General features: G+C 40.4%; 4 protein-coding genes across 4 annotated transcripts; 1 reads left to right on the top strand and 3 right to left on the bottom strand.

Annotated features, from left to right (window-relative positions):
• Positions 1-522: 522 nt before the first annotated feature.
• Positions 523-4452, top strand: MONOS_1380 (putative phosphatidylinositol 3,4,5-trisphosphate 3-phosphatase; the record flags this gene model as incomplete). Its single annotated transcript, XM_067866535.1, has 7 exons — positions 523-629; positions 693-813; positions 865-924; positions 1003-1136; positions 1251-1369; positions 1528-1691; positions 1836-4452. 7 exons carry the CDS (start codon positions 523-525, stop codon positions 3363-3365), a joined length of 2235 nt encoding a protein of 744 aa, XP_067726699.1. The 3' UTR covers positions 3366-4452.
• Positions 4453-4477: 25 nt separating this feature from the next.
• On the bottom strand, positions 4478-10828 carry MONOS_1379 (putative BEACH domain-containing protein; the record flags this gene model as incomplete). Its single annotated transcript, XM_067866525.1, has 7 exons — positions 4478-8276; positions 8407-9648; positions 9759-9919; positions 10028-10244; positions 10302-10448; positions 10504-10600; positions 10719-10828. The coding sequence occupies 7 exons, from the start codon at positions 10826-10828 to the stop codon at positions 4821-4823; spliced, it is 5430 nt and encodes a 1809-aa protein (XP_067726698.1). The 3' UTR covers positions 4478-4820.
• A 36-nt stretch (positions 10829-10864) lies between these two features.
• MONOS_1378 (putative WD domain, G-beta repeat protein) lies at positions 10865-13475 on the bottom strand (the record flags this gene model as incomplete). The annotated part of the gene is made up of 7 exons (XM_067866514.1): positions 10865-11216; positions 11307-11417; positions 11617-11701; positions 11830-11913; positions 12088-12345; positions 12514-13170; positions 13336-13475. The coding sequence occupies 7 exons, from the start codon at positions 13473-13475 to the stop codon at positions 10935-10937; spliced, it is 1617 nt and encodes a 538-aa protein (XP_067726697.1). The 3' UTR covers positions 10865-10934.
• A 48-nt stretch (positions 13476-13523) lies between these two features.
• On the bottom strand, positions 13524-18874 carry MONOS_1377 (putative Multidrug Resistance Associated Protein (MRP); the record flags this gene model as incomplete). Its single annotated transcript, XM_067866504.1, has 1 exon — positions 13524-18874. The coding sequence occupies one exon, from the start codon at positions 18872-18874 to the stop codon at positions 14006-14008; it is 4869 nt and encodes a 1622-aa protein (XP_067726696.1). The 3' UTR covers positions 13524-14005.
• Between the last annotated feature and the right edge of the window lie 566 nt (positions 18875-19440).

Raw genomic sequence — 19440 nt, 5'->3', positions numbered from 1 at the left:
TTTTAATGTACATAGCATTCGCATTAAATGATTCATTTCCCTCAAAATCTTCGTTTGAAACATGTTTGCTCTTAAAATCGAAAACGATGTGCTTAAAAAAAATAATCACCAAAATCAGATAGCATGATGCATTTATAACTTTTAGAATTAATTAAAATTCTGAACATTCGGTTAATAGTTGTTTGTCTTGATTTTTGATTTGATCAGTGTCCATAGTAATTTATTTGTTTTTTGTCGATTTTGTTTATTGAATCAACATTTATCAAAAAAGATTCAATTGTCCATTATTGAATGGATTTTTTACGAAAGTTGGTATCTTTGAAAAAAAGGCGCTTTGAAGACAAGGAACTTGGAGTGGATCTTGACTTAACATGTATTGCTTGATTTTTCATTTACTTTATTTTTTGAATCACAATTATTACTATTTTTTAATTACATTTAGATATTACTCCAAGGTATGTTATTTCTTTGTTTGAACAGTCAAATGATGTTTTTTAAATTTGTTATTAAAGTATAATTGCCATGGGTTATCCTTCGGAAAGTTTTGAATCACTTTACCGCAATTCTATGGCTGACGTTAAGAAGTTTCTAAATCATCACCATAAGGATCATTACCGCGTTTACAATTTGTTTGCCTCCATTGCATTTATCACAATAGTTATTTCATAACTTTTTTATTTTTGTAAATAAAGATGTTGCGAGCCAGACAGGCAGTATGATCACGCTAACTTTGATGGGAGAGTTGGTTGTTATCAATTTCCTGATCATAATGCTCCTCCTTTTGAAATAATAGATGAATTTTGCAAAGATTGCGTTTGAGTTTTATTTTTGATTTCAATCATAAAATTTATTAATTTGTAACAGAAAGAATGGATGGACTCTCATCCAGATAACGTATGTGTTGTGCATTGCAAAGCAGGGAAGGTTTGAACGATCTTAACTTTATTTTGAAGAAAAATGATAATCTTTTACATTATTAACACATAAATATAAAATTTATAGGGACGTACAGGATTGATGATATGTTGCTTGCTTTTGTATTTGCACACGTGCCCGTCTGCCGAAGAGTCCATGATGTTTTATGGATTGAATAGAACACATAATCATAAAGGTGTTACAATCCCATGCCAAAGAAGGTTTGTCAGTTTTTTTTAATAAAATCTTCAATATTCATCATTTTGCAATACATCTCTGTGCTTATTTATTTTATATTATTATTACTCATCGACCATCCTATTTTCTGTATGCAGATATATTTCTTATTATGACAGATGGCTTTCTCGTCCTCTGACAGTCAAGCTCAATCAAACGCTCCATTTGAGTAAAATTGTCGTCTCGGATGTTCCAGATTGGAATGGGAAGGGAATGCGTATGCTTTTTCTTTCTTTCTTTTTTTATATAAAATTTGTTTGTATTTATTTGAAATATAATTAACTTGATTTTATTTCCCCACAATTTCTATTTGACATTTCTTCTTCTAAATATTCATTGTCCCAACATCAAAAACTTTTTTTTTTTAATTCACAGAGGCAAATATCATCGTCAGGAACCACACAAAAGTTCTGTATGACTTGGAATCGAATGTCAAAGAGCTTCCACGATATCCAATGGGAATGGCACATTGTGAGTACCTTCTGCCATCTGTGCTGATTGACGGCGATGTCTGTGTCAGATTCATGGAAAAGAAGAAGGTTATTCATCAAAATATCTTTCATTTTGACTATATTCATTTCATTTAATTATGCATATATATTTCTTTTTATGTTATTTTATCTGATATATCATTACATTCATATTCATTCCCTTCTCGATCCATTCCATCATCAACATAACAGCAACTGTTCCAAGTGTGGTTCAACACCCACTTCGTCACCTCCAACCCGCTTGTCTTTGGTGTGGAAGACACAGACAAAGCCATCAGCGACAAGAAGCACAAGCACTTCTCAGACACCTTCTCCTTTTCGCTCTATTTCACAGAGAAAGTGGAAGACACAGAAGATGTGGAGGAGTGGGAGAAGCAGAAGAAGAGCGAGGCAATGTCGAAAGTGCAGGAGGCCATCCAGACAATGAAGGCAGAAAAGATCCAGCTCCAAGAAGAAGACGACGACGACGACGAAGATGAAGACGAGGACACAGCAAAGGAAGGCGAAGAGAGAAAAGGAGAGGCAGAGCTGGCTGGAGGAATGCAATGTTCTTCGACTCCTTCCAGCGGGTGTGCCTCATTCAGCAGAAGCAGCAGCGACAACGAGGGCAAAACAGAGAGAAGATGCAGCGCCTTCGACGAGCCTGTCTTTGTGGGGCTTCCTGTTCCACCTCCTCCCCTCTTCCCTGACGCTGCTGCAAATGACATACAATTCGCATCTTCTTCTTGTTGTCCTTCATCTTTTTCATCATCTCCTTCTTCTTCCTCCTCCTCATCTTCTTCAGCTTCTTCAGCTTCTTCCCCTTCTTCTTCTTCCTCATCCTCTTCCCCTCAGCCGCATTCTCTGCCGTGTAACACGTCATCAGAGACTGCGCCTATCGAAGTGGCTGCGCAATCAACTCCTTCCTCATCTCCATCGCTTTCTCCCTCCACTTCTTCTGCCTCTTCTCCATCGCAGCCACAAGACTCGTCCACTTCACAGGAATCTTCATCCACTTCTTCATTGACCGACACAAATCAATCTCTGTCTGTGACACAAGAAACACAAACGACTGTGGAATCATCAGCAACATCTTCAACAGACTCATCTTCAACCGCAACAGATTCTTCATCAACAATCTCCTCTTCCTCTTCCTCATCACAAGTCAATGTCATAACTCCATCTGACTCTTCTTCATCAACCACCATCTCAGCCACTCCCGTCTCTTCTCCTCTTCTTTCTGCTTCTTCTCTCTCTGCCACTCCTGTTGGCTCAACAACTCCACCAAACAATTCTTTTGTCTGCGCCAAGCCAAAATCAACACTTCGAAATGTTGTCTTCCACAACCGCTCTTCCACTGCCACTTCTGCCACATTATCATCTGCCTCGTCCAATCACACTACACCTGTGAATTCACCTTCTCGCTCTTCTCGTCCTTCTCATTCACCTTCTTTGTCTTCTCCTCCCCCATTTCCTTCTGGCGCACTATCTTCTTATGACTCTTCATCATCGTCATCGTCTTCTTCTTCTTCTCCTTCTCCTTCTTCCTCCTCCTCCTCCTCCTCTCCTTCTTCTTCTTCTTCTGCCTTCTCCTCTCCTTCCTCTGCTGCCACAACATTCTCATCCAACAACTTCTCCTCTCTTCTTCTCCCAATCCCTCCTGCTTCCACTCCATCTGTGCCAACAAAGACATCTCCTCCTCCGCCTCCGCCGCCTGTTTTCTCGTCTTCTGTGAAGTTGTGATGGCACTTTCTGAATATTTATAAGAAATGAAAAAGGTTATAGAAGCAAGCTGACTAACAAATAGGTTAATAAATAAATAAATAAATAAATAAATAAACAGATAGATAAAAAGAGCAGATTAACAAATAGATAGATAGATAGATAGAAACTCATATTGACGAAAACAACATAAGAATTACAACAAGAATAATCCAACTTGCTTGATTAGCATTTTTAGCTTTAAGCTTTTCAATTATTTTGCTTGTTTTGATTGCTGTGTTATATTTTGTGAGTTTTTGTTTGAATGTAATGTTTTTTCAGTCGTTCTTTCGTTTCTGCTTTTGCGACTGGCTCTGCTTTGTTTATGGCTCGTTTGATTGTCACACATTTTTATGAATTGTATTCCTTTCAAAGAATTAAATTCGCTTTGTTTTTATTTTATTTTATTTTTATTGTTTTAATTTTTTTCTTCCTTTTTAGATTGCAATCAAAGTTATTCTACATTGTCTGTATTTATGTTCATTATATATTATCCTAATGTTACCCGTCTTTATATTTTTCTGTGTGTTGCTGCCCCTTTTCTGAAGGAACTTAAGAGTTCTGCCTGTTTTTGTGATGCCATCTGTAAGATGATGAGACATGCTTTACAATAACACTCAACAATTCATAGCATGATTCCACCTTCCTTCTCCCAGTCATTGTGAAGCTGGGATTCTATTGCTTTTGTTGAGTGTTAGTAGATTTTGCATATGCCAGTAAATTAAATAGGTTTCTTCGTGTTGCATTTCTTTGTTTTCTGAACATGTTTTGTGTCACCATTCAATTGTGAGTAGTTGTTCTTTCTCTTTTCTTTTCTCTTTCTCTTCTTTTTCGTTTATTCTATTTTCATTTAAAACATTTTGTTGCTATTTTGGCATTTTGGTCTTTTTTTATCTCTTTTCTGAACTCATTTAATCATTGCGGTCATGTTTGTATGTTTTGTTGTTGTTACTTTTGTTTTGTCTTAATTTTTATTTTTATTTAATTTCAATTTCAATTTCATTGTCTCGATTATTCAATCATTCTGATCTCGCTTTTTTTTTCACTTTTCCACTCTGGCAGTTAAAAAAAAGGTGAGAAAGAATGACTTTTCCTGTGAATCTCAATGAATGCTTGTTGAAACAGAAAAATACAAAAATATTAACAATCATAATGAAATTATAGTGAGGAAAGGAAAAAATGTCAAAGTTCATTAACAAAACCCACGTTTCCACTAATCAGAACTGTGCAAGGTTTATTCTATCAAAATAAGAAAAAAAAGCAGATTAAATAGAAGGAAATAATAATCAATTTTACAGATTGTACAAGGGCTAACCATGCAGCCAATTAAAGAGAGAAATCAAAATAATATCATAAAAAAAACAGCTAAATTAAACAAAAAATAAAAGAATTCAATAAAACTAAGAACAGCATTTGAGCTCAAAAGACTGAATATTTTCAGTAATTCCACGAAAAGGCAGAGAAGTTCGAAGAATCCGAGGAATCAGAAGATCCAGTCAAAGATGACGAGAACAAAGAAGATGAGGAGGAGGAGGAGGAAGAAGAAGAATTTTCATCAGCATTGGATGAACTTGCCTGACCATCCTGTGAAGAAGATGGGGCAGAGTTGAGAGATTGCTGCGATTGCTGAGAAGGAGATGAAGATGCGTCTGTATTGTTTGTGTTGTCTGTTGATTCTGTTGTGGAAGAAGAAGAAGAAGAAGAAGAAGTATTTGCAGGAGATGAATCTGTGTTAGAGTTAGATGAATCATTTGGAGCATCATCATCAGAAGCAGATGAAGAGGAGGAAGAGGTTGATGATAATGATGATGATGATGATGATGATGATGATGATGAAGATGATGAAGATGAATTGTTATTTGAATTAGAGTCATTATCAACTGAATTGTTAGAAGAAGCAGTTGTATTAGTTGTGGTTGTGGTGGATGAGCCAAACATGAGAGATTCGAGGGAGTCTGGATCGTCTGGAATGAATGCAGAAGAGAAGAAGATTGGCGCATTGGCCATTGGGTCTATTCCAGAGGAGTATGATTGTGTTGAGTATGAATTGAACTGGGGTGAGAAGGAATAAGGAGAAGAGAAGGAGGAAGGAGAGAGAGAAGGAGGTGGATGATCAGATTTGTTAGAGGAGCGGGTGGTGGAGGAAGGAGGAGAAGTGGAAGAAGAAGAAGAGGAGGAGGAGGATGTGGAGGAAGAAGATGATGATGATGAATTAGAAGTGTGTGTAGCAGATGAAAGAGCAGGGGAAGTGGAGAAAGAGGATGTGGTGGTGTGTGGAGAAGACATAGCTGAGTGTGTGAATGGCGAAGAAGAGAGAGAATAGCGAGAATTCAGCACAGGACGCACAACCGCAGAGGAAGAGATGGCAACAGAAGGCGGATGATACGATGATGTGTAGCCAGAAGACGAGGTATTGGCAGAATTTGAAGGAGAATAAGAAGAAGAATTCGAAGTGGAATTGGCAGTATTGGAAGGTGTTGAGACAGAAGAGGCAGAATAGATGGAAGGAGAATGTGCCATTTGAGCAGAGCCAGGCGCAGGGTAATAAGATGTCTGCGTTTGAGAGGGTTTTGGCGAGAAGAGCCTCGAAAAGAACTTTCCAATAGACGATTTCTCTTTCTTCTGAGGAGTGTTGGATGAGACAGGGGTGGAGACTGAGGCAGATGAGGCTGGGGAAGGAGAAAGGGGAGATCCAGAGGAAGAGACAGGAGATTGCGATGAGTTGGACACAGATGAGGGAGAAGTCGCCTCAGACGCTGCTGTTGGGGATGATGCATTACCAGGTGCAGAGTTCGTTCTTCTGTCTTTCTCTCTCTCTTTCTCTTTGGCTCTTTCTCTCTCTCTCATTCTTTCTTTCTCGTTCATCATCCGCAGCATCCGCTTCCTCCTCTTCTGCTCGTCCTTCACCTCCTTCACTTTCTTCCATCTCAAAATCCTTTCATCTTCTTCTTCTCTCTTCTTCTCTCTTAGTGCTGCCTCTTCTGCTGCACACCCACCAATTGCTGTTGGTGTTAGATAGACTGGCACAACCCCTCCTTCTTCCTCACCCATGTGACCAATAGAGACTGAAGCTAAAGAAGTAGTAGAAGAAGTAGTAGATGATGATGATGATAAAGGTATCGAAGACTCCATCGGATTGGGTGATGTTGACTTCGAATTAATGGAAACAGTGCGAGTAATCGATGATGGAGAGACAGAGGAAGAAAGAGGCGAATGAGACGGGGTGTGCTCCTTCTCTGCTCCATCCATAACAATCTTGCCATTCCCTCCCATCGCCACAAACGGCCCTTCTCTGTTCACGCTCCCCTTCCTCTTCTGATTCAGCCCGTTCTTCAGCACCCCTTTCCACCACGCATCAGGCATCTTCACAGAAACTGGGCGGTACAAAATGGGCCTTCCCCTCCGACGAGGATGAGGAGACGTGAACAGCTGCCGAGGGCACTGCCCAAACTCCAGAATCGTCACATACAGCCCTTCCTTGTTCATCCCCATCCACTCTAATTCTCCGTTTCTCCGGCGATATTGCCGGAACCTGTCAATGAAAAGAGCAGGTTTTCGCTGTCTGAGCTGTGCCAGCTGCTGTTGTGGAGACAAAAGCATTGAAGAATTGTCTCTCTGTCTGATTGATGCCATCATCTGCTGCTGATGGCGGAGAGTGAGATACTGCTGCTGTTGGGGCGTCCTCGTCTGCATGTGCCCTTGTCTCATCGCAGAGGCAGGGAGTGTGCGAGAACGCAGCACAAACTCGTCCTCTGCCTCTCCACTCCTGTTCTTCCTGCTGCCTTCTTCTTCGTTCTTTTCGCCTTCCTCGTTGCTTTCATCCTCTTCCTCGTCTCCTTCATCATCTTCATCAAAGTCCTCTTCCTCTTCTTCATCTGAACTGTCCATGTTTGTCCCACTTTCATTCTCATCTTCAAGATACCCATAGAACGCCACATCAAACTCACTGCCCCAGTCCTCGTCCTCTGCCCTCATGTCATCCTCATCCAGATCAAAAAGCGCTTTCTCCATCGATTTGACCAGCTTCATCCGCTCCATCTCTTTCTGTCGCAAATATTCTTCTTCAGACAGTGGCTGCTTTATCGTACTCCCACCAGTTGCCCCCTTCCTCCTCTTCCTCTTCCTCTTCTCCTTCATTCTGTCTGCTGAAGCCATTCCAGCTTCATCATTTCCTCCTCCTCCTCCACCACCACCACTACCACTCTCTCTTCTGTCTCTCTGCCCCATTCCCACAAATCCATTCACCGCAAACCCTCTCTCTCTTTCCCTCTCCTTCTCCATCCTCTCTCTCTCCTTCTCCTTCTCCAGAATCCTCTCCTCTGCCCCTTCCTCCCGCACATCATTCACCCACCACTCTTCCCACTCGTCTGGCACTGCATCGTCATAGCTCAGGTAATGGAACGAGTTGTCTGCTGCCTCTGCCTCTTTCCCTCTCTGTTTGCAGCCAAATATCAGATCTATCCATTCATTGATGTGTGCTGACACATAGTCGCTCTCCAGCGCCTCTCTCATCAGCTTCACAAACAGCTGAGGAGAAGGCACTGCAGACGTCGCTGAATGAGGAGAGATGGAGAGAGGAGGTGCATCTTCAGCACCACCACCACTTCCTCCTCCTCCTCCTCCCATCATCGACGAGAAGGAGGATGAGCCAACTCCAAGAATATCTTTATCCCTCTCTTTGTCTCCATCTCTCTCTCTTTCTCTATCTCTCTCACTTCTGCTGTCTCTGAATGATCCCATGGCGCCAGCTGAGTAGTTGGCTGGGATGCTCCAAGGGGGAAGCTGCACATCTCCCACACTGTGCCCATCAGCCACTGATGTCAAATCCAAGTCCATCGAAGAAAACTGAAGAAATTCTCCCCGGTTGGATGTGTTGTAGAAGTCAGAGATCAACTGATGGGAATAAACACGTGTATTTTTATTGGATTAGATATAAAGTATTTGTTATTTCATATTTGTATATAAGAATAATAACAAAACAATGTTTTAATAAGAAATATCAATTACTGAATAATAAACAGACCTCCTTGTTATCAGCCTGGTTGTGCAGAACACCCTGCCAAGTCCTCTCCATCTCAACAAAAAGTCTCCCCACATTCTCAAACTTCGAATCCTGCAGCCGAAGCAAACACTCTGGAAGCTTCCTGAACAGAAAGAACAAGACATAGGAAGGGGTAGAATAGTGAGTGCCATATAGAAAAGGAGGCTGGGGCTGAGGGGGAAGCGGGGGCAGGGCAGGAAATGGGAGGGGAGTGAAGAGAGGAGGGGTGGAGTATGAATGGGTGGGGGAAGGGGGTGTGATGGAGGACGGAGTAATCGACGAGGAGGAGGCAGAGGGAAGAGAAGAAGAAGGAGAGGAAAAAGAAGATCCTTGTGTTGCATTAGCCGATGAAGGAGAATACGCTCCATCACCTCCAATTTGGCTCCCTCCATTCGCAGAGACCGCCTTTCTTCCTCTTCTCACTCGCTTTCCGCCCTTTTTGAGCCACTCCAACACAATCTGCTTCCTCTTCTCTTTGATCTTCTCCCTCTCCTTCACCTCAATCTCAAACTCCATCCGCATCATGTCTTCTCTCTCCTTCAGCTTCCTTCTCTTCTCCTCCTCCAGCGCCCCAATCGGCTTAGACAAGTCTCTAAACACAGCTGGGTTCGACAGGTCGAGCAGAGGAGAGGAGTAGTCAGAGAGCACCCAAGGGAAGATGGGGTATTGGGAGAGGTCATTTGTGGATCTGCCGGCAAGAGAGTTGAGGAAGGAGAGGTAGTCGAAGGTGGAGATGCGCCCTTCAGACCAGGCAGCAAGGACAGCCATTGGAGAGGGGGTTGGGAAGAGGGTGGAGGCGAGGGAAGAGAGAGAGGGGAGAGAAGAGGAAGGAGAGGAAGAAGGAAAAGAAGAAGGAAAGGAGGTGTGGGAGGAGGGTGAAGTGGTTGGAGAGAAGGAGGAGAAGGAAGGAGAAGTGATGTTAGAAGAGGAAGAGGAGGAAGAGGAGGAAGAAGATGATAATGCCAATGAAGAAGGCATCGTTGAAGACAAAGAAGAAGAATAAGACGAGGAAGGAGAAGAAGATGAAATTGAAGCCGAAGCAGAAGTGGAAGCCGAGGGATATCCAGATGGAATTGACATGGCCAGAGGAGAGAGGAGGTCGCGGTTGAGCATGGCGCACTGGTGGATGATGGAAGAGAAGATGGTCTCTCTCTCGTTCTGCGACTGGAACACAAAATAGAGAGAAAGCCTCTCTCCAGACGAGAAGAAGAGCTCAAGGCCAATCTGATGGAGAATGGAAGAGGTGTTTGAATAAGTTAATAGATAACAAAATAGAGAGAAAATAGTTAAATAACTCTTTTTTATAATGTTCATTGGGTTAAATGCCTTCAAACCTGTCTGTAGCAATATCGTCTTCTGATAAGGTTTTTGATGCTTTTGAGGTCAAACTTCAAAAATGGCTTGGATTCGATGTTGTGAATGAACATAAAATACAAAGAAAGATTAGTCACCACCACTTTCCCTGGAACTGGATAATATCTGCTGATTTCAGACGCTTTAAAAAAAAGGGAGAGAAAAAGAAGATTTTGCGTGGAAATGATTTGTTAATTGCAGATTTAACATTTTCAATAAAAAAATATAAGCTAAATAAATAAAAGCAAACCTCGTGATTCTTGTGCAATTCTTTCATTCAGACCTTCTAGCCAAAGTTTATCAAATACAATCCTTGATTCTAAATCGGATATCATTCGAAGAAGTCGAGGGCGAGCTGTTGATGATGGCATGTGAAATATATTGAACAACTCTTTTATAAGTGGTATAAAACGAGTTACTGGTATATAATCTGGACAAAATCGGTGATGTTGTTCGTCCTCATTCATCTTAATGAAAAAAAACCCAATGAAAAAATTTTTTCAAATAAAAAATATCTCTCAAACCTCTCGATGAATATATGGATAATTTACGTTATTTGCTTTCATCTCTATAACTGTTGTGCACAAAATATCCATAAATTTGTTTTCGGTTTTTCCAAATAAACTGAACTGTAAAGATGGATCATCCATTTCTGAAATTGTTCGGGTTTGCTGAACATATAAACAAAAAATGGCTTTGAAGAATAAAAAATAGTCCATTTCAAACCTTGAAATGAAATTTGAGGACAGGTTTATGAATAAATTCAGGAGTTGGCTCGAAAATTAGACAACGAGCACATATTTTCATTCGTCCAGGAAATTTTCTTCATTTCACGTAACATCAGCATAAAATATGAGTTTTAATCCATAAAAAGACATTTTGTTTAGAAGTTTTCAATATTAAATAAACAAAATTGAAAATATGAACTAATGTAAATAAACCTTTGTTCAACGGGATCATAATACACTCCACAAACATCTTGAAAATAATAATCACCTTCTTCCAACATCAGAAGGTTAAAACGTTGAAACTTCCTTGACTGCCCAAACATGGCTTCGGAAAACTTTTTTCAGAAATTAAACCATTATTCATAATTAAATAATTTACAAAATTTTCAAAAATAAAAGAATATGAAGTGTTGTTTTTAATGAAATTCTTCAACCCATTTGCGCTCCCTCTTTTTCTTTTGTCTTCTCCTCCTCTTCTTCATCCTCTTCCTCCTCTTCCTCCTCTTCGTCATCTTCTTCTTCTTCGTCTTCATCCTCGCTATCTTCTTCATCTTCTTCGTCAAGAATTTCATCTTCCTCTTCTTCCTCCTCTCCTTCTGCGCTTCCATCTGCCATGTCTTTTTCTTCTTTTTCTTCTTGATCTTTTTCTTCTTCCTTTTCATCTTCAACATCATCAATTACATATTCGTCCTCTGAATAAATATGCTCAGCCTAAAATAAGTTTTTTTAAAAATAAAATAATAATAATAATAATCATTTTTTTCAAAGAAAGAAAAGAAATATTCAAAAAGATGAGCAAACCACTTGCCAAATCTGCAAGATTGAATCCTCAGACACAGAAGCTATTGAATAAGGAGATGTTTTATCAAAGCAGAAATCATTCGGCCTGGCTGTATGCCCTCCATGAATAAACTAAAATAAATGAAAAAAAATGCATTTTCACAAAAGAATGAAGATTGTTAAAGAATAAAAAAAAAAAAAAAAAAAAAAAAAAAAAAAAAAAAAAAAAAAAAAAAAAAAAAAAAAAAATAAATAAATAAATAAATAAATAAATTAATAAATAAATTAATAAATAAATAAATAAATAAATATTAACAATCAAAGGAGATACCAAAAGTTCAGGAGGTGTGCCTGAATCTGTGTCTTGTTCATCTGGTTGTGCTCCAGCTGCCGAAATATCCCACAAAAGAATGCGCCTAAAGCAAAACAAAGAAAAATTCATTTATCAACAGTTATGTTCGATATGATAAAATAGGAATTCATTGGAATTTTAAACAAAAAGTTAATTAAAAAGAGATAAAGTTGATTGTTGCCATTGACAAACCTATCACCACCGCTGGATGCAATGATTGTTTCTTCAGTCGGCGACCATTCGCACTGCAGCACTTCTGCTGTATGAGCTTCAAAACTTTGATGATAAAAATAAAAATATAAAATATTCCAAAAATTAAAAAGTTAATAAGAAAAAGATAAAAATGAAAAGTTTCGAAATAATCAAAAAATATCACAAATATTATATATTTATTCATTTTCTTTCATTTTCAGTTATTCAATTCTATTTTTTTATCCCAAATGCGCATACGTATAGAGAGGTTCTGATGTGTTTCTCAGATCAACAAGCTTCAAAGTGTGGTCAGAAGAGCCTGTGACAATCAGATTTTGGTCAAAGTGAGAAAAGCAGATAGAGTTGACTTCAGCTGAGTGATGTGTGATAGTAGCTGTTGGCTTGATGCCTTCGAAGGTGGCCTGCCCCAAAAGCGGAGAAGACGGGGCAGACATCGTCGATGCAGTGGAAGACGAAACAGAAGAAGACGAAGGAAGCTGCTCGCGAAGATCCCATCTGACATCGCATTCACACACATACAAAAGCACATTCAATTAAATCAATGAATTTTTTTTTCAAAATAATTAAAAAATAAAAACAAAAATGCATAAATAAATAAATAAATAAATAAAAATAAAGCAAAAAATGAAATGATCATGAAACAATAGAATATAAAAAGCAAACATGTAAGATGATCCAGAATCAGAAGCAGATGCTAAAAGTGATGGATGATGAGGGCTCCAACGGCAGTCTTCCATTGCTGCATTTTTTGCTGGCATAAGAGATACAAGAGGATAGAGAGTGGTATTCATTCCAAATGTTGAGACAGATGATAGAGAGGAGGAGGAGGAGGATGAAGAGGATGGTGGAAGTGCGGAATTGAGATCAAATGTACAAACTTTTCCATCATCGCCTGTAGAAGCAAGTAATGAAGGATGAAATGTATTCCACGATAAGCCATAACCTTGTTTAGAATGACCTTTTAATATTAATTGAGGCCGGTACTTTGAATGGAAAGAATCTTCAATTGTTGGCTTTATTCTGGAATCAAAAATGTATATATTGCAAGACGTTGACCATGACGAAATAATTGCTGGGTTGGATGGATTAAAACGAGCACGATTAACTTCGCTATCGTGAGGTATTTTTTGTGTTATTGTGACTTGGGCTTTGGCTGTGTTAAAGCCTCCACTTTGCCTTAATTCAGGTGGAATATCTTCGTGTTCCAATGCTGATAAAGTCGGCATTTTGGCTTCTGCAATTATAAGAGCATTCTCGCCATCTTCTGCGTGAGTGCCGAGTAAAAGATCTTGCATTACGTAATCACCTTCAGGAGATTGTCTGAAATTTTTGGTTTATTCGCAAGATTGAAATCAATAAAATACATATATATTTGAATATTTTGAACAATATAATAATGTTCAATAAATTCAATAAGAGTTATGAGATATTTTTGAGATAATCATTTTTGAAAAATAAAAACAAAAAGCATTGATATTTATTAACCTTATATCTGGATAAATTTGCACAGTCAGTGAAGGCCATTCCAATGCATGCGTCAAACAACTATCATACAAAAATGGAGAATTTTTTTTCCAGATCTTGTATTCGTTAGCAATTTCATCGATGTTTTCTTCCACTTGCATTTAAGATGACTGAAATTTGATTTGGGACAAGAAGATCAAAGATGATTAATTTCTCTCTAATGAGCATGTTTATGAATAAAGAACGAACAAAATCTTCTGTGATTTGTCGCAAACAAATACTGACTCTATATATAATTCAAAAAATTAAGATTTATCAAATATTAAACAATAAATTGATAAAGCACTCTGAATTACAAATGAAGATTGTAGATGACCAAAACTCTGTATTAATAACTACAAAAACATCAAATTGTTAAAAATAAAACGCATAGTACTTATTTCATAAATCTTTCGTAAAAGAATTGAATCGAAAAGCTGAAAAAAAATTTTTACTCAAAAAAATGAATAACAAATGAAATATTTATGATAAGACTATATAAAGATAAAAAGAAACATAACAACAAAAATTAAGTGTTGTTAAAAAAACAATAAAGATCAAAAAAACAATGAAAATTAAAATGAAAAAATAAATAAAAATGAAAAAAATAAAAATAATTATGAAAATAAAAACTGACTAAATTCGATTGATGTTAGTCCACGTGTGTCGATTTAACAAGCATCGAAAACTGCGAGAAAGGATCCTTCAAAAGCTCCTGTGGATTGCCAATTTCAGCAATCTGCCCAGAATCCAGCACAACAACACGGTCATAGTGCAATATCGTCTCCAGTCTGTGTGCCACAGCGATGATGGTGCTGTGCTTCAGGTGCTTCTCCACTGCCTCTGTGATCAGCGTGCTGCTCTGAGAGTCCATCGAAGACGTCGCCTCGTCGAAGATGGTGACAGGGGCAGCCAGCAGCAGCGTGCGTGCCATGCACAGCAGCTGCTTCTGCCCCTGCGACAGCTGCGACGCACTCGTCTCCAGCTTCGTCTCCAGCTGGTTGTCCAGCGACGACAGCCACTCCCCCAGCCCTACCGACCGCACAGCAGCCACAATGTCCTCTGTCGTGTGCGTTCCCGACGGATCCACATTGAATCTGATCGTGTCTGAATACAGCGGCTGGTTCTGTGCAACGACTGCTATGTTCCGCCGCAGCTGCTTCAAAGGCACACGGCTGATGTCCATCCCGTCGATCAAAATGCGCCCGGGATACGGTGTGGAAGAAGTGCTTGCGCCTTCATAAATCGCAGGCGAGGCAATTTCAGATGCAGTTTGTGGATCGGACATTGACGAAACAGAAGCGCTCAGAGAATCAGTCGAATTCAACAGAAGAGAAGGAGATGGATCCTCAATCAAACGTTTCTCGTCAGATGTCATATCAACCATTTCCATCGATCTACTTCTCTTCCCCTTTTCTCCTTCCTTGCCATCTTCTTCTTTCTCTTTCTCCAACTCGCCCAGTCGGAGCAGCACATACAGAAGACTCGATTTTCCAGCACCTGTTCTGCCACAAACGCCAATCTTTTCACCTGCTTTTATCGACAACGACAGATTCTTCAGCACAAGCGGAAGGTCAGGCCGATAGCGGAACGAAACGTTGTCAAAGACAATTGAGCCTTCAGTCGGCCATTTCTTGTCTTGTATCAATGTTTCATTAGTCTCTCTTTCACTTTCTTTTTCACTTGTACTTGCACTTGCAACTCCACTTTCACTTTTTGATTCCTTTTCTGATGCAAACACCTCTTTCTCCTGTGGCAAGTCGTATGAATACTCCGCCACACGCTGCATGTTCACCATTCTGCACTCAACCTGTGCTGCCGCCAGCGCTGCCTGCTGTGACAGCATGAAGAACACGTAGCATGCCCGCGTCACCACACCAGCCTGTGCAGGCGTCATGAAGAGCCACCCAAACGCTGCAGAGCACAGCTGCACAAGCGTCGCCAGAAGCGAAGACACCAGCTCCAGCCAGTTCTGCCCCATCCTCCGCATCGAAAAGCCTGCCACCCAATCGTCGCATGCCTCGTAAAATCTCTGCTTGAAGTGCTCTTCTCGCCCCATCGTCTGTATTGTGGTGACTCCTGAGCCAGCCACTGTTTCTGTGAGGAGTGCTGTCACAGGCGATGCTCCGATGGTCTCCTTGTCTTGGAGGATGCGAGCAGAGCGGGTGTAGATGAAGCAGATTCCCCACAGCAGCAGCAGCACCACAACAGCCACAGGGATCATCCACACCGTCTGCATAGCGATCAGAGCAATCTGCAGCACACACGCACAAATGAGGCACACAGCATTCATCAGCGCTTCTGTCATCTGCACATCGAGTGTCGTGAGGTCGTTGCTGTACCTGTTCAGGATCCGCCCAACTGGAGTCGTGTCGAAGAAGGCCATCGTCGAGTGCAGGACATGCCCAACAAAGCGGTTGTGCAGGCTGCCGATGCTGTGCTTCGCGCTGTAGGCAAAGAAGAAGTTGCTGAGAGCAATCAGGATGAACAGAAACACCACCTGGATAAGCAGAATCCACGCACGAAGAGACGTCTTCAAAGGAGCAAAGACTGCTGGGTCAGCAACAACATTCAGCCACCACGAAGAGACAGCAGATGTGAACTCGCACACAAACCAGGAGACAACAATCAGAACTACATGGAAGGAAGAGGGATACGATGAGAGATACCTTTTGTATGTTTTGAGGGTAACTTCTGTCTCTGTTGCATCTTCAGAGGAATGAATGGAAGAGGAGGAAGAGGAAGATGAGGAAGAGGAAGAGGAAGAAGAAGAAGAATACGAAGATGAGGCATCTGCAAAAGGACTGAGACTGGGAGAAGGAACAAGAGCAGGCGAGGGGAGGTTGGATGGAGAAGGCGACATGAGATCGCTGGGCGTAAGCAACGGGGAGGGCAAAGATGAGATCGAAACGGGGGAAAGGCTTGCTGCTTGAGGAGACGAAGAGCCAGGCGATGGAGAAGAAGAAGAGACAAATGGCGCTTCTTCATTCGCTTCTGGTACGAATGGCTCGTCTATCTCTATCTGCTTTCCTAAAAGAGAGAAAGGCTTTGACTCAGCAACAGAAGCAATCTCCTTCGATTGCGTAGTCACAGATGGCTCTGCCAAGTCGTCTATTTTCAAAATAAACTTATTCTTATCCACCGCTTTCATTGTGCTCATTTTGAGTCGCTTGTGGTGTGCCTTGATGTCTTTCATCTCCTTCATCTTCTCCTCAATCATCGCCCTGTACTCCTCGTTCCTCTCCAGCAGCTCTGCATTCGTGCCTACATCCTCCACCACTCCTTTGTTCACAAACACGATCTGGTCTGCAAGGTCAGCAAAGGGCACATGGTTGCTCATCGACGCCACAACAGTGCGCCCGTATGTGTTCACTGCGCTGCAGATGCCATCTTCCATCACCTGCCGTGCGATGTTTGCATCGAGTGCAGCCAGTGGATCGTCCAGCAGAAGCAGAGGCGCCCCGCTGAAGAGCACACGCGCCAGTTGCAGGCGCATCTTCTGCCCGCCAGAAAGGGTGCATCCACGCTCTCCCACTGGCTCATCCAGCTGCCGCTTAAACATGCTCAGGTCAGCTTCCAAACAGCTCATCCGCACAGCATCGGACAATGAAAGAGAAGGCACTGTGGATGAGCCAGAATATGCTGATGATGAGGCTGATGATGAGGCTGATGCTGTCGAATGCTGTGTGTTTTCTTCGGAGAAAGAATCTTCTTCACTCTTGCCAAAAGTGATGTTGTCTCTGATTGTCCCAGCCATCACAAACGGATTCTGACTTCCAAAGGCGATGTTTGAATCTTTGATTGCAATCTTACTTTTCCCCAGGGAAGAGTCTGGCTTTTGTGGCATTGTGCCCAGAATTGCATGCAGAAACGATGTTTTCCCAGAACTGACCCGCCCAACGACTAATGTCAGAGTAGATGGCTTTATAACTACTGATGGAACAACCAATTTGAATGAAGTCGTCGAAGAAGGCTTTCTGTCTGAGGCGTCACTTTGTGGCATGACTTCTGTTGATGAACTTGCTGCTTCATTTGAAGAAGCCGAAGAAGAAAGGAGAGGAGGAGGCGATTGTGCCAAAGCCTCGTCAATTTGCTCTTTTGTATTACCATCAGCAGAATTAACAGGATGATCAGTATCTCTTCCGTTTGTCCATTGAAAGCAACTGTTCTTTATTTGCAGCATTATTGAACCATCTTCGCAATCTCCTGCTCTACCTTCCTCTGTGCTTTCATTCCAGACATCTAAACTTCTTTGGTTCCTTTTATCGTTGCGCTCTGGTAAAGCCAGGAACTTTGATAGTCTTGCTGCTCGATTGAGCACCGAGATGATTCTGGGGATGCGGCCGATGATGCCAGCCCACGAATCCACTGCAGCGCCAACCAGCCCCAGCATAGTGAAAAGCGTTGTTGACAGATCTGCACCTTCTTCGGCTGATAGAAGCACGTAAAATACCACTGTCCCTGCATTTACCAGAAGAGGAAGCACATGATAGATTCCAAGTATCATAACGTTTGAAAGCATCACCCAGTAATCGAAGGAAAGCTGCGTTTTTCTCAGGCTGATAAGTTTTGATTGGAAAACTTCTTCGAGTCCCGAGCATTTGATTGAGCGCATGTTTTGAAGTACCTCAGAAAATGCCCCGTTACGTTCATCAGTTTTTGCTATTCCCTTTTTATCAAACCGAGAAAGCGTCATTGATACCAAAACTTCAATTGGAACAAGAAACGCAATTAACAGCACTGCCCAAACGGCCGTAGTTCCTAACTCCACAAATGTTAAAGCTACAGCAGCAATAAATACAATAGGCAAAAATAATTCCTTTCCTATGTCTGGTAAAAACTCCGTTACAACTCTTGGATGGCTAGAGATAAGATTTATTAATTCCTTTTCATCGATGTCTCTAAAATCTTCCACATTCATTTTTAGAAGTTTTTCGTAAACTGCGCTTGATAGAGCACCTCTGAATGAAGCAGATATGTGAGTTAAATATCTTAAACAATTTGTTTCTAACAATCCACGAACGAGTGGTGATAATGAGAAAAATAAAAATGCCCCGATTGGAAATGGAGTTGATGTATCTTCCTTTTTCTTTTCCAATGCGGCAAGAAGAAATTTTGCAGTGTATGCTGGAAATAACCAGGTGGCAGATCCCAAAAATGATAATATCAATGCAATCAAAGTTTTCAAAGGATCAATCAGAAATACGATCCAAAATACATTTGGAGGCGATGGAGCTTTTCTTTTTAAAGAAGTGCCGCTTTCACCGTGCTTCAAATAAAAACGTGTTCGCTTTTCTTGAAAGTTATTCATTCTACGCTTCCAAATATCTGTAAATCTTTTGCATGATGAATTGCTTTTTTCGGATTTTGAGGCTAAAAATCTCTGTTTTCGTAGAATTGATGGTTTTCGAAATGCAATAGGCCAAAAAAACCCAAGTATCACATTCAAAAAACAATTTGATTCATCTTCTGGATATTCTTGAATCAGGTTTGTCTTTCTGTTGTATTTTGTTTTGCTCATGATTTTTGATTAATTCCAGAAATCGTATTTTTTTTTATAATTTCTTTATACAGTTGAAACAGCAACAATAATATTTTTCTCTACCCTTAATTTGCTTTATTCTCTGTAAAATAGCAAAAGTGGCTTCGATTGTTCGATAACAAACGATTTCAAAAAAAGAGGGAGATTGTGTAAATTTGAAAGAAAGATGAAAACTTTTTATACCTATAATAGTTATCTGAAAGAAAAACATAATTAAATGCATTCAATTTTCATTTTTTCCATCAATTCGAAAATTCATCACGAAAATTCAAGTGAAGATAATTTGTTTTTTCTCTCATGATCAAAATACTGATAAAATAAAACCTGACAATCTCGAATTCCAAAATTACAGTTATCGCATAAAATACGGACATCGCACAAAATACCGGACGAGATAGATTTCACGATAACTGCAGGAGGAATTATTCTGACAATTTTCCTCTAAAATTTTCTTTGCAATGCTAACTTATTTGTCATATCAAACTCTCATTTTCATATCGACAGAATATTAAAAAAATAATTTTTGAAATCAAGGAGTAATAGGA

This window comes from Monocercomonoides exilis (assembly GCF_001643675.1).
Source record: "Monocercomonoides exilis strain PA203 chromosome Unknown scaffold25-1336746, whole genome shotgun sequence".
Taxonomy (NCBI): domain Eukaryota; phylum Preaxostyla; order Oxymonadida; family Polymastigidae; genus Monocercomonoides; species Monocercomonoides exilis.
This window is presented reverse-complemented; position numbering and strand designations above follow the sequence as displayed.